Source organism: Typopeltis vanoorti, chromosome 16, assembly GCF_054136105.1.
Source record: "Typopeltis vanoorti isolate ZY-2024b chromosome 16, IOZ_Tvanoo_1.0, whole genome shotgun sequence".
In the NCBI taxonomy this organism is placed as follows: domain Eukaryota; kingdom Metazoa; phylum Arthropoda; class Arachnida; order Uropygi; family Thelyphonidae; genus Typopeltis; species Typopeltis vanoorti.
In genome coordinates this window covers 90788265-90801737 of record NC_143564.1, presented here as the reverse complement: position 1 = coordinate 90801737, position 13473 = coordinate 90788265, and the positions used below count along the sequence as shown (strand labels likewise).

Here is a 13473-nt window from a genome sequence, read left to right as displayed (position 1 = left end):
AAAAACCGGTAACCTTGTATATTATTAAGAACATTCTACGGCAGAACACGTGCATAATATTCTTAAAAGCATAAACCTTACTCTGATTTGGAGTCCGTAATTTTGCAAATTATTTGCAGATAGCAAAAGACTGCAGCAAATTTAAAAGTATGAATTTTGGCTTGTGACATCACATGTACGTTCTCTAGGAAGGATGTTCTTTTTTTTGGGGTGGGGATGATTATTTTTTATTCTTAGATTCACAGTCTATTGGCTAGAAAGCAGGCGATGGATCCACTCGGCCAGAAAGGCAAGCACATTTTATTGACATCTTTCCATCATCTGCTGCTGGCAGGATTTATATTAAGCCTAACAAGTATCCATTTGATAGAATAATACAAATCGGATATTGAATAATTAGAAAAACGACTAAATACTGTTTTTTTAATGAAGTGGGGAACTTCTGAGTAAACTAAGACAAACATTTCGATGGTAAAAATATACGCAGTTTGATGCGCCTTGAGCGATTCGTTACAATATTGCACCAGTTATTACAGCGACACCTATCGTTATGAAGTAAGACGATTCGTTAAATACTGATAAGCAGGAAGTAAACAGAGATATAGTTCGCCCACCGATTTGAGGTCCCTCGAAACTACTGCGCATGTCAGAAAAAGGAGAATCCATTCCGATAATAGGGTAATCAGTCTGTCTTCTGGGAGGTAATAATAAACAAACTGAGTTTGTTTATTATTACAGGTCGGAAAATTTAGCTTTTCTTTTACGAACATTGCTGTTTTTAAAGTGTAACTATTTTGCTTGTATAACAGTTGGAAAAATGTACGTAGAGTGTTAATACGTGCAAATACTGCGTTCTACATAAAACAATGTCACTTCGCTCCATGATAAGTTTCCTTTTATTCCGGGACTTTTCAAAACAAAATCCGATTTCATGAAGTATTTTCCTTAAAGTTTCTCTTTTCCAAGGAAAATTAATTTTTTCTTTAAGCACAGGAATCAATTTCGGAACAGTTGGCACTCTTTTCTCGACCACGTAAAATTCGTGAATAGCTCTTCTTATAACGTCTACATCAAAATCATTCAAAGCTACGGTTTCGATGGTTTTCTTTCTCTGGCGCTTTTTTTTTTTTTTTTTAGGAGATTTAAATTTTGGCTTACCTTCACCTTTTGATTCCCTACGAATTCTTTTAACAGTCGACCCCGATACGCCCCGCAATTGCACTTGCACGTTTTATCACTTGAGAAAGGGGAACAAGAAGACGGCCTTCTGACGATTCTTTTTCGCAGAATGTCAGCACATTATTCAATATTATTTTGCAAGAGCTACTGAAACGTTTAACAACAGAACTTGACTGTACTGGATCCATCATACAAATTAATAATAAAAAAATAATGCAAAAAGAGAACAAAAATCAAGCTAGTACTAGTACAGCGACAGACAAGAAAGCACGTGATTTCGCATGTTGGCGACCAATTCGTACATCCTTCATTTCTTTCTCCCCTTCAGCATGAATCGACTATTCTTGGCACAAAGCCAAGAAGGTATCTAGAAATGGTGGGCGAACTATACCAAAGATGACGATTGTTGAAATAAAAAATTGGTTATTGAAAATTTATTCGCACCGAGATCAGGTCAGTTACTTTAGGGTTAACGATAGTAGAAGAGATGAAAACAAAGGTTTATCCTTATTATTGTTAGGTCAATTGCCGTTCCGCAACACATCTAGAAGTTGGAATGTTTGGGAGTTTTTCTTAACCACCAAAATTTTCCAATTTGTATACATTTATTATTAACAGAAAGTAGACATGTTTCTTGAATCCTTTTTGATGCAATTTATTGGAAGTTTTCTTTCCCAGTCCTATCTTCATTTGGCTTTCCTCAGAGTGAATAATTATGAATCGTTTTGCAAGCAGTTCTATTATAGAAATCCTCCCATGTAAGATGGGGCCGTGCAAACTAAGACTCCCACTTATGGGATGTAACGAAGCCGTTTGCCACTGGACGTTACCTTAAATAGGGCGTGTGCTACACACACACGTTTTCGTTTATTCTTCACGATACGGATTATATATATATAAATAAAGGTCTTGGGAGGCATCAGTTCCCTTCATATATTTCTTAGAAATATATAATTTCAATCACTTAATCAAATTATATAATAGGTGTTGTGTGATGGTGCAATCTGAATGACGTAATATTTCGTATTATATAAAAATACACAAATAACATATATGGAAGGAGGTTATGATGACCCTTGGGATGAATGTACTCATCGGCAATCTTAACAAAAACCTATATAAGGATTCTCTGCATTACGCACAGAATTTCGCTGAAATCCCCGACTTTACCGGACAAAATATTTTGGTTAATGTCGCGACTGTTATTGAGACATCCGTGACTTGTAGACAACCCCCTTTTCAGTTTTCATATGGAATATCCAAAAGAGAACGTACCCTATGTTTTATGAATAGGTCTTCATAAACATTTTAAAACAGCAATTTTAATTTTATATACATTCAAGTGTTATAACAGTGAAGATCACCGATAATTAAAAGGAATTGTTCAGTCTCAAGTCATTTTTAGTATTACCGAGTTCGCCTTTTATTTCATTCCCCTACATACGGGGGCACAGAATGCCCGAAAATTTGACTATCTGAAGTATCTAGCGTTAATCTTGCTTTTGATAATCACACATTAATAACACTGAAGAATACTTACCCTAATATCCCTTACGAGAATAAAAACTCTGTCCACACTACGAGAACATACTGATCTTCAGCCAAATACCAGTATGATGATTCCTTTCCCTCCATATTGAATTCGAATCCGGACTTTCACAGCTAAAGACACTTCATGCGGATTGTCTTCTTTAGATAAGACACAAAGTAACAGGCAGATTTGTGCATACCATACGCTTTCTGTCCCCACCCCCATACTATTAATATCCTATCCAACGTTAACTTTCCTTTGCGCATTGGTTTAAGCTTGTGGTGCAGCTTCAAAGTATCGAAACGAGATTGATGCCATATTATATCTCTCCATAGAATTTACTCTACGGGGCTACCAACACGAGACCAACAGACTGTTCATAACTATGTCAACATTGCATGTGTGTAGGGTAGACCGGATCTGGGTTACTCATATTTGGTACAAATGTGTCGGAGACAAGAACAGGAAGATATTAGCAGAATGATGAATGAGACTATTATAGGCACATTTGATTTAACCCCCCCTCCCCTACCCATTTTGGTATCGGGGAGACCGTTAGTTAAAAGCAGAGTCAATCGAGTATCACCAGGACGACTTCCCCAAAGAAATATAAACGACTATCTAGAGGGAGAGGTTCATCTGCTACGCTCTTAATGATACGAGGGGGTATGGAGAGATAAGAGTAAGGAAGTGGAATTCACTTACGGCTACTTTCCTCACTGGAGATTGCGATGGTCCATTATCTGGTAGGACACGCGTCGTTAAGTGTTTAACCATCAAAAGCCGAGCGGGCGAGATGAAAGGGTTGCAGGCTTCCTCTACGATGGCTTTTCCGGCTGAGCACTTATTTTTGCAAGCAAACAAAAATGTTACTATGGAAACATGGGCTGTAATATTACAGGCTATTCCAAACATCATGATAAAAATACTTGTGACTTAAATAACGTGAAAGTTAGATAAAATAAAATAGAATTTTTTTTTAAAGAAGGTTTTAAAAAGTATCTTTAGTAGCTATTATAGATCTCTCTGTTACGGAAGTACAGGGCAGTTGTTACAAGAGGAATAGTGGGCGCGATCAGAGATGCAACAAGACTAAATTCAAATCCCTTATTCTCTTGTAATTCTGAATAAGCTGTGAAACAGCTTTTCTGCAATGCACTACTATGGGAACGTGAGTAGCAGGATATAAATTGTCAGAATGACATCACGTAACAAACGAAACTGATTATTCGAAAGAAATTATTTCAATTGTTGTATTTTAAATATGCAAACAAAAAGCTCAGGCCTTATAACAATGAAATAATGTCTTTGATAATAGTTTCGTTTGTTACGTGTACAATAGCGTGTTGCAGAACACGTGGTCAAGAATGAAACAAGGAAAACAAACAAGTTTTCCCTTTTGGTTTGCGTCAAAAATATTCAGAATATATTTGCACTTCCAGTTCCTATACGAATGCGAAACATGAAATTTACTGCAAGCTTAAGGAGGCGTAAAACTGCCATATTACAAAGGGAAGGTTAAAATCACAAGGGAGGCATAAGCAGTATCTCATTATCCTAATACGTGGAACGTTACCTTTTTGCTTTACCAACAATCACAAAAGATAATAACTGCGTACACGTAGAAGTATAATTTTCTATTCGTAAATTGCATTATACAAAGAAGGTCACATTAGATCCAGAGCAAAAGAAAACAAACCGATACCATTCTCCACCAAAGGGGTGAAAATTTTAAGGACTAATATCCTTAAAAGGAAGACCGCTGTCTTTAATTAAGTTCCCACTTGCTTTACTGGTGTAGATGGATGAGGCTATTACGCAGTGTGAGGTATTTAAGTATGGCGTTGTGGGTAACACCATCATTGTTAAGTAGACAACAATAGGCCACGCCCATCAATTGTTGAGGTTGATCATACTTAATGATAATGTCACATTGTTCATGACAAGAAGGGCGTTTGCTTTTGTTGTATGGAATTATAATCTATTTGTTGTTCATTTTCAAAGGCCATGAAATATTTCCTCCAATAACTTTCTATGTAGCTGGTGTATGCCATAAGATAAATTTCAAATGGGTATAATGGGAGCGTTTTAAGATCAAAATATTTGTTTTCCGATAAAGTAACAGTTTTTGTTGAAAGCATGAAGATATTTCAATTACTTTTATTCGAAATGGAGACTTTACTATGTTCAGATTAAGCATTTAGCTTCTGGTTGTAGAAATGGGCTATTCTTTGACCATGATAAATGAATGCAAAGAAAGAAAAACCATTTACGTCATCACCAGTGAGGGCACATTTACGTACCACTCATTACTGGAGATATTACATAGACACTTCCTTCGTTCGCGGCTTGTGTTTACATAATGAATTAAACGTCATTTGTCATTGCAGCAGACGGTTGAAACATATGCTATTAGGACAAACAGCTGGCGTTTCCTATTTACACTGCTTCCTATGTTAATATTATGAAATTAGTGTATTTATGCAAATGACAACTAGAAACACGAACAGTTTTACGAAAATACAATTGAAGAATTAAGATTATTTTTATTGCAAGTAATATTTAAAACCCTCGCTATTGCTTTTCCAATGTGGGTTATGGGATCAGTTTATTTTAACCTCTTCGCCATGACTGCGCTACTTTTAGAAACTTAAATTCTGGATAAAGGGTGAAGGGAATTATGCAAATTCGTATGACAGTCATCAACCAATTCCTGCGTTTTAGCATTTAAATTTTATGTAATATATGTGACGAGTCTGGAAAGCTTACACAATTAATTTGACATTCAAACTAATCATTTAATTGTAGGGACAATTAACTTGACACTGCTGCAATAAATTAGTGGATTGAGATTCATTTCCTTCATTTGGTACAAGGCTAGACTAAGCATTAATGGTATGTTAGTGTATTGTCGAGATAAGCACGTTGAGGACAGCTAAAAGATCTGAACTAGGTGACTGTTTGCAATTGTTTTATTTCCATAGATAAAAAGTGCTGAAAACTGTATTCCAAAAGCAAACACGGACTGCTAAAGTGCCCAAACAACTTAAAATTTCATTTTACTTCTGTTTAATGCTATTTGTTGTTGACTTAGAAAGGTGTATCACGTTCTCATGACAATGTAGTCTGCGTTCGCACAACAATCGGTGCATATATTTCCATTATCGTCTTAAAAATATTTTCTGTGGATGTTTAAGTACGTTACTCGTCAATAATAAGTGACGTATATTGAAAATGATCGACTATTTATCAACTATCATGATCACAATATCCTAATAATCAGACAATGTTAACAATTAGAGTTGTTAACAATTGCGATGTTCAATATAGGGATTGAAAAAGAAACCAAAAAACGGCAATAATTCTCTAGTATTTAATTCCAGTATTAAAATGACCAACATATGAGAAAGAAATAAAGCCAAGCACTGTTTCAAATGAAAACCAGGATATCAGTGTTCTTCACTATCTCTATAATAAACCCTTTATAATACTCATCTTATTTAGATCTCACTTATATATAGCCAGGAATTGTAAACAATATTAAAGTCTTAATATCACTAAGTCAAGCTACTGCTGTTGTAACATTATTAGATAAAATCTTAAGGAAAATCACCTTTACACACTCGAACCCTGTTAACTCTGGATGGGATTATTAGGACACTTTACATGATTCATCCGAGAAAGGAATGTAAACTTGCATAATAAATTGCTTGAATCAATGAGTAGCCGATTTTTACTCCTAGCATCTAACGACAGCCGAGTTTATGACTACTGGTAATGCTAAATGCATGAGAAACGAATGTACGGGAAACTACTACTGCCATCTCTTGATCTTCAACTAATGAACTTATTGAAATAAAAAAAATAAAAACGCCGTAGAACTAACACGAAATTGGAAGTTCAACACTCGTTTCCGGGATGGGTAAAAAATCTCACTCGGGAGAAACTGCTCAAAAAAAGTTCGGTTTTAACCGATTCGAACCAGTGTCTTTCCTAGTTAAGTCGTATTTTGTTCAATGGATACAAAGCTAGTTAATTCCCCAAAACAAATCCTAATATCATTTTTAACACTCCTTTTCACTCTCTCCAATGCATCTTCAACCGGCAAGTGCGGGTTCGAATCCCGCTGTGGATATTAATGTTTGCAAACATCTTCAAGGTGGAGTATTGAAGAATTATATTTGATCTGTAGCCCAGTAACGTGCGATATGTTTATAACCTTTAGTGGATGGAATTTATTATTATTGAGAGACCTAAAGGGAGGCCACATACTACACACACCAGCTATCATACTTATTCTCGAATTCATTCACTGCTTACACTCACATCATCCAATGGCAATCCATTCCAATCACGCACCACCCTCTGAGAGAAGAATCTAGCTCTCACCCTCGTCCTTTCTCCACCCTCCATAAATTGAAAAAATTCGATCAACTGAAATCCTGTATGAACCTTTTCAGAAGTTTGCAGGTCTCAAATCAATCCCCCCTCTTTCTCCTGTTTGCTAGTGTGTGCAGTCGACAAATTCTCAATCTGTCTTTCCACAATCTTGGTAACATTTTTAACACTCCCCTTTGTACTATCTCCACAATATCAAAATTACAATGGAAACCAGACCTGCGCACAATAATTGAAGTGAAGTCTTATCAAGGATGTTATCAAGGCAAAATGACATCCTTATCTTTACATGTGAAGATTTGTTTTAGCATTGCAATTATCTTTTGAGTTGTATTTGCAATCTTTGCTAGATGGCCACTGAACTTCAACTTCCTATCTACTAACACTCCAAGATCCCTAGCCTCAGTTTCTTCAAGCATAATCCCACCAATATAATACAACATTGGATATCTAATCACGCCGAACGAATAAATTTACATTTACTGAGATCTATTTTCCCATGTCCACAATTCCAGTCTATTCAAGTCATTCTGTAAGTACCGCATATCAGCAGCATTTCTGATTAACGTACCCATCTTTGCATTATCAGCAAATAGCTGTGTCGCTTGTCAAATCTTTCCCAATTGAATAACAGTGGACCAAGCACTAATCCTTGTGGTACACCACTTGTTACCTTAAACCTTGCAGACTCACATCCCCCGTATACAACTTTGTGATATCCGTCAGTCAGCCATCCTCTTATCCATGCTAACATTCTATAATCCAAATTCACATTCTCCAATTTGTGCAGCGATTTACCATGCTGTATTCTGCTAGTTTTATAAAATCTTATTGAAACATTAACAGTATCCTTAGTATGAATTCCAAAATCTTGACAAGCTTTTTTTGTGCCTTAAACTGGGAAGCTTAATTTAGCAAACATTGAATGATAAAACCATCTTTTTAATTTATTTTAAACTGCATTTAGTACCAATATCTACGTTCTTGCTATTAGTGATTTCTTGGTTAGATGTTACTGGTCTCGGGCATTTTTATATGAAGAATAAACATTATGGACGCCTTCTCATAAAAATTCTTCATTCTTCTTCTAGGATATTAAATATTTCATTTCAAAGAGGGACTCTTATATTCATGCAAACTCAGCGAAATGAAATTAGGCCGCAGAATTGTAAAACATGTATTAACTTATCAAAAATAACTATTTTGTTATCCATTAATTCAGCATATTGTATTTAATGAAAGCAGGCGTACATCTCCTTTCTCTCTCTAGTAAGAATCCAATACGCTGTTATTTTCGGTATATTTTCAACTAAATCTTGGGTTGGGTACAAAGCCATTATGGACACCCATAATGATTAAGCGTCCTATTCTATGCAGCACGTTAACTACCAAAACATAATTACTTTGAGGACAAGAGCTTCCTAGAATATCTATCGTCAACGAGACCGTAAATAGCATACAGTCTGATTATAACTCAAGCTGAACAAAGTTTTGAACTTGAATAACATACACAAATGACAAATTCTAATTGATGTTGCATTTTCATACGCGAACTGTCCATTATATTCTCCACCCATTCCAGCTAACTGACGTCCTGTGCAACGCCCTTCAGCCTGTGCTCAACTTGAGCATAAATATGGCTTCATGAGCAAGTCTAAACTTAGAACTATGTTCTTGAACTCGGAGAAATGCTTTCAATTTTTTTTTTCCTCTTCGTGTGTAGTATTCACTATGAGTGACATGTTGACTGCTAAAACTCTGTACTGCACCCGGACTACATCTGCATTTACCACGCTAGTGAACTCTGACATTTAGAGGATAAATTAGGTTTCACAGAGATGAATAAAACTAAGACGGCAGTAAAATATTAGATCGAAAATTAAAAAAAAAAAAAACCCGAATTAAATGAATATCTTAGAGCAGCAGCTAATAAATCTGGAGATCTATTTATAATACTCAAAACGCTGTTTTAATTCAAAGTTATCTACGCATTGGTATTTCAACTTCAAGCGAAAAGATTAAGAAAAAAAAGATTGAATAAAGTTTTCCTTTATAGGAACTTAAAAAACACTCTTGTGAAGTGATAAATTGCTTCATTAAAGCTAAAACATATCTCGGAGTTCCTGACTTGAGTCTCATGCAAGGTCACAGAATTATGTGCCGTGCATGACCCAACCACAGTGGTCCTCTTCCTGGACCTGCTTGCCTGTATTTATATGCCCTTGGCTGCCTGTAAACACGCTTATATGCTGAAGCGTTCGTTTTAATGGAAAATTAAGGGTGCATGCTTAGTCCGTGTAAAACCGACAGATCGAGAGTGAGGTAAAATGTTTAAATTTTAATTTTTCATTAGCAGGTGATCATCAACTGCTGCTCAACTTTTTTTATATTATTATTAATGCTATTTTTTAAAAAAAGATTATTGTGCAATACGTAACAAAAAAAATCAGACCAATTGTTAGAAACAGACGATACATCTATTGTTAGATTAACTTTTTGTAAAGTCAGATATTATTGTTAAATGCGTAACAATAAATCCAATTATACGAATATCTCATTTTTAATAATAGACAATGCAGTTTTCCTATTTCTGAGTGAACTATTTGAATTTATAATACGCCTATTTTTGAAAATAGTATGAGGATTGCGGTCTTAAACTTTGTATACCTACTAGGTCTATAAGGGAAGTTAAAAAATATTAATTTTTCTTCTTTTGAAATTGCAAGAAAACGTCCGTTATCTGCACTAGTCTTTCAGCATTTTGGTGTGACCAATGTATTTTTAAATTAGGGAATCTAAATCTCAGTTTGTAATCAAATAAGACGAATAACATGCAAAGTAATTAATTTGAGTACGTTTAACGTTAGAATCATTTAGAAGCCTCGTAAACACTTTTTTTTAAAAATTTCTTTATGAAGTCAAAGTGCGAATATGTTCTTCTATTACAGTAATTAACATTGTATAACAAAGCTTGTGTGTAATAAGATCACTTAAGTTGTTTGCCGACTGCTAATGACTTAGTTACGAGAAACGACAGTTCTGAGCAAATAAAAAAACAAGTTTTTTAAATTCTAGTCGAGTTAATTCCGATTTAATGATCCTACGTAATATTTTTAAAGTTTCCCCCGTTATAACAAAACAAAAATATCCTTTTTTTTTACGTACTAATGACGGGGCTAACAGGAACAGAATGTTGTAACGTACGATTCTAAATGCCTTCGACTAATAAGTTCACGAGAAAGGAACACAACCTATTTTAACACGCGCAATGTCACACAGATCATCAGCAAGCTGTTACATATTTGTTATCATGAAATTTCTCATGAAACAATGTATTGGTCTGACCTTTGGGGACGGTGAAAAACCACAGAGAGAAGCAAAGACCGCAGTAATTATAGTAGCATTCACATCCGTATTTTACAACAGGACATTATATAAACTCTATTAAAGACAATATCGCATAATTGGCCATTAAGTAATAAGGAAAATATTCTACTTAAAATATCAATTGAGCTGCTCAAAGTTCTTAAGGAATATCTAGTTCGCTTTCTTGTTTACAAGCTCCTAAATTCAAATATTCCCTTTGTAAAAGTAAACGAAGAGCTTGAGCAGAGCGATAAAGCACTATTGTTACCTGTATTTAATAACAATGCATATATTTCCTTTGACGGATATGACGTTACCTTCCTATTGTTGCTATGGGAACCACAACTATCATACATACATTGAAGTTGTAAGCAGTCTGAAATCAACCATGCTTTCACGTATAGCACTTGATATATTTCTCATTTCATGTGAAATGTCCTTAAAGTTAATACTACAAATGCAAAGCAAAATCTTTTCATATTCAATAAGTCAAAAAGAATGGTAATGTAGTACCAGTAATGTAGTAATGGTAATACCAGTAATGTAGTACGTAAGAATGCCATATAGTACAGCTTCACTCACGCTGGAAAATTTTAATAACATTTCATTGATTTCCATTGATGATTAATGACGTCACAATACAAGAATGTTTTGTACTGTTTATTGATTGGAGTCATGACCATATTGATAATTTTAGTAGGTAACAATGAATCATTTGGTATGAAATAATTGAAGAGAAAACAGATGGAAGAATTAAATCTTTCATTTTCTATCACAGGCTAATCAAAAGACTCAAGTGTATCCTAAGTGTTGTAGTTAGATAGTGAACACAGATACAGCTGAACACGGCATGATGTATATTTAGGAATCAAAATGGACAATAACAATAGAGATTGGCTCACATTAATACTTTACATCACTGACGATACAATTATTAGTAATCAATAACTTAAGATTCACAGCATTTGTAATATTTTTACAACGAAATTTGGACATCGTAGAGCAACAGTAAGATATCTGAAGTACAATACACATTGAAATTATTTTTTACAACCGATCTTCAATATTGAAATGACATTTCTAAGCAAGTACAATGGCCAAACATTCATTTTGTTTGGAGAACATCAATATTACATGTCAATAAACTGCATCCCTTTCCAGTTCTTTATTCGCGGGTGTGTGTGCATCAAGTGCGCGCAGGAAAACTAAAGCCATTCAGGAAAATTTTATAATACAAAAAAACAAACAAATATAGTTTCAAAACTGAACATCGAGAACTTAAAACGTCTTTTACTTTGGCACAGCAGAAAAATAACCATGCTTGTTTTAATCCCGCGTGTAAACACTATGCACGTGAAATAGGAAACATCGACTCCTTCATCTGCCTCCTTTACTATTTCAACAACCATTCCGAAATCTAAAGCTTCAGTCCTGGAATTTCGCGAACGGACTTCAACAGTTCTTTTGCTTGTCTCATTTGATTTATTTTTTTTCCCCTTTCAGCTATTTATATTTTTAAGCATCACCGAAGCAGATGGAAGCCGTTTAACTAAAACGTAAGTTTAAACACCCACCTCGGAATTCTTGACACTTTTTCAAGCGTACAGGATCTGACGATTATCCTTTTATCCCATCGCAGATCTTGTTCTCTCAATCTCCACGAGATGGCGGCACTATTAACTACGTTTTTCGACACTTCCGCTCTTGATCTCTCCTTAATCTCAAAAACCTCTTGCCATATTTCGCGCTGTACGATCTTATGAAGCTGTTCCTGTCCACTAATAAGCGGCTTTCATTTTTCCGGTATCCATTGTCGGACATTCCCATGATGATGTATTCTTTGCCAACTCTCAGCTTTGGACAACGGCAAGAGCCTGGGCTCCACACGTATTCGCGAGGCAGGATGGCCATGGTGTTCTTGAACGACTGTAGTACCTCCATTTCATAACGGGTTTCGCCGTGAACGATTTCATACCCGAGAACCAGCACTCTCAATACTGAAAAAAAAATTAAATAGTAACTTATTAGTCAATGACAAAATAAAAAGAGAAAGCTGAGGGCTAACAAAAATCTTCAAAGTGTTAAAATATTTTATTTTATATACAAATAAAATATGGACGCATCACGTTCTCAATAAATGAACAGTCAGCACTTAGGAATGCAAGAACACTATGTGGTGTCAGTATGAATAAGTATCAAAATATATAAATAAATTTCGATCCGATTCTGATATCAAAAACTTTAGACATTCAACTCAATTCATATGTTCTACTTCTAAATAAATCCACCCAAGTCAAAACAACCGATGTGAATAATTCTTAATAGACACAAACCATTGAACACCCATGAGAGTTGTGGAATAAATTAAAAGTGAAAAGATGATATCAAGGGCAGAATCATGAAATTGAAGATATTAGGAAATAACTTGTTAGCTTTCGGAAATGTGTGAGCAGAGAAAATCTTAGGTCATATCAACATTTAAAGAATAGGAGAGGAAAACCTAAACAAAAAAAAAAACACAAAGATCTAGTTAGATGAATTAATTATTTGTGAACCTAATGGTGACCTTACAAATAAGAGATTAATTTGGGCGAAAACCTGTTGTTTAGAAGTCAGCAATAACGTATACTTAAGGGAGCGTACACATAGTACGCTCCCTTAAGTATACCAAAGGAGCGTACCAAAGTTTACCAAAGGAGCGTATTATGTGTACGCTCCTTTGGTAAACATCAATGGATGATGATGATCAGTAATATGTTTGCTTTTTATACTTTGACGCAATAGCATTAAGCGCTGTTGTAATTTAGGCAGTGGCGAATTCCTCATGCTTGCTGCGCAAACTCATTAATTGAGAAAGAAGATATTTGTTAATAAATGCATGCATTTATAAGCATTCCATTTAGGCTTTTATTTTTGTAGACAGAAGACGTCTTAAGTTTGCGCGGCAATAATTGAGCTTTGTGTATCGAAGGCCGATGTTTGCTCGTCTAGTCAAAGCT

At 35.1% G+C, this 13473-nt stretch overlaps 1 protein-coding gene across 1 annotated transcript in view; it reads right to left on the bottom strand.

The window, feature by feature from the left end:
• Nucleotides 1–11316: 11316 nt before the first annotated feature.
• Nucleotides 11317–13473, bottom strand: part of LOC150098180 (uncharacterized) — a 113895-nt gene continuing 111738 nt past the window's right edge. The window contains exon 13 of the mRNA XM_090406221.1: nucleotides 11317–12471. Within this exon, the coding sequence (XP_090262347.1) occupies nucleotides 12155–12471 (317 nt within the window). The 3' untranslated portion in view covers nucleotides 11317–12154. The remainder of the gene's footprint in view (nucleotides 12472–13473) is intronic.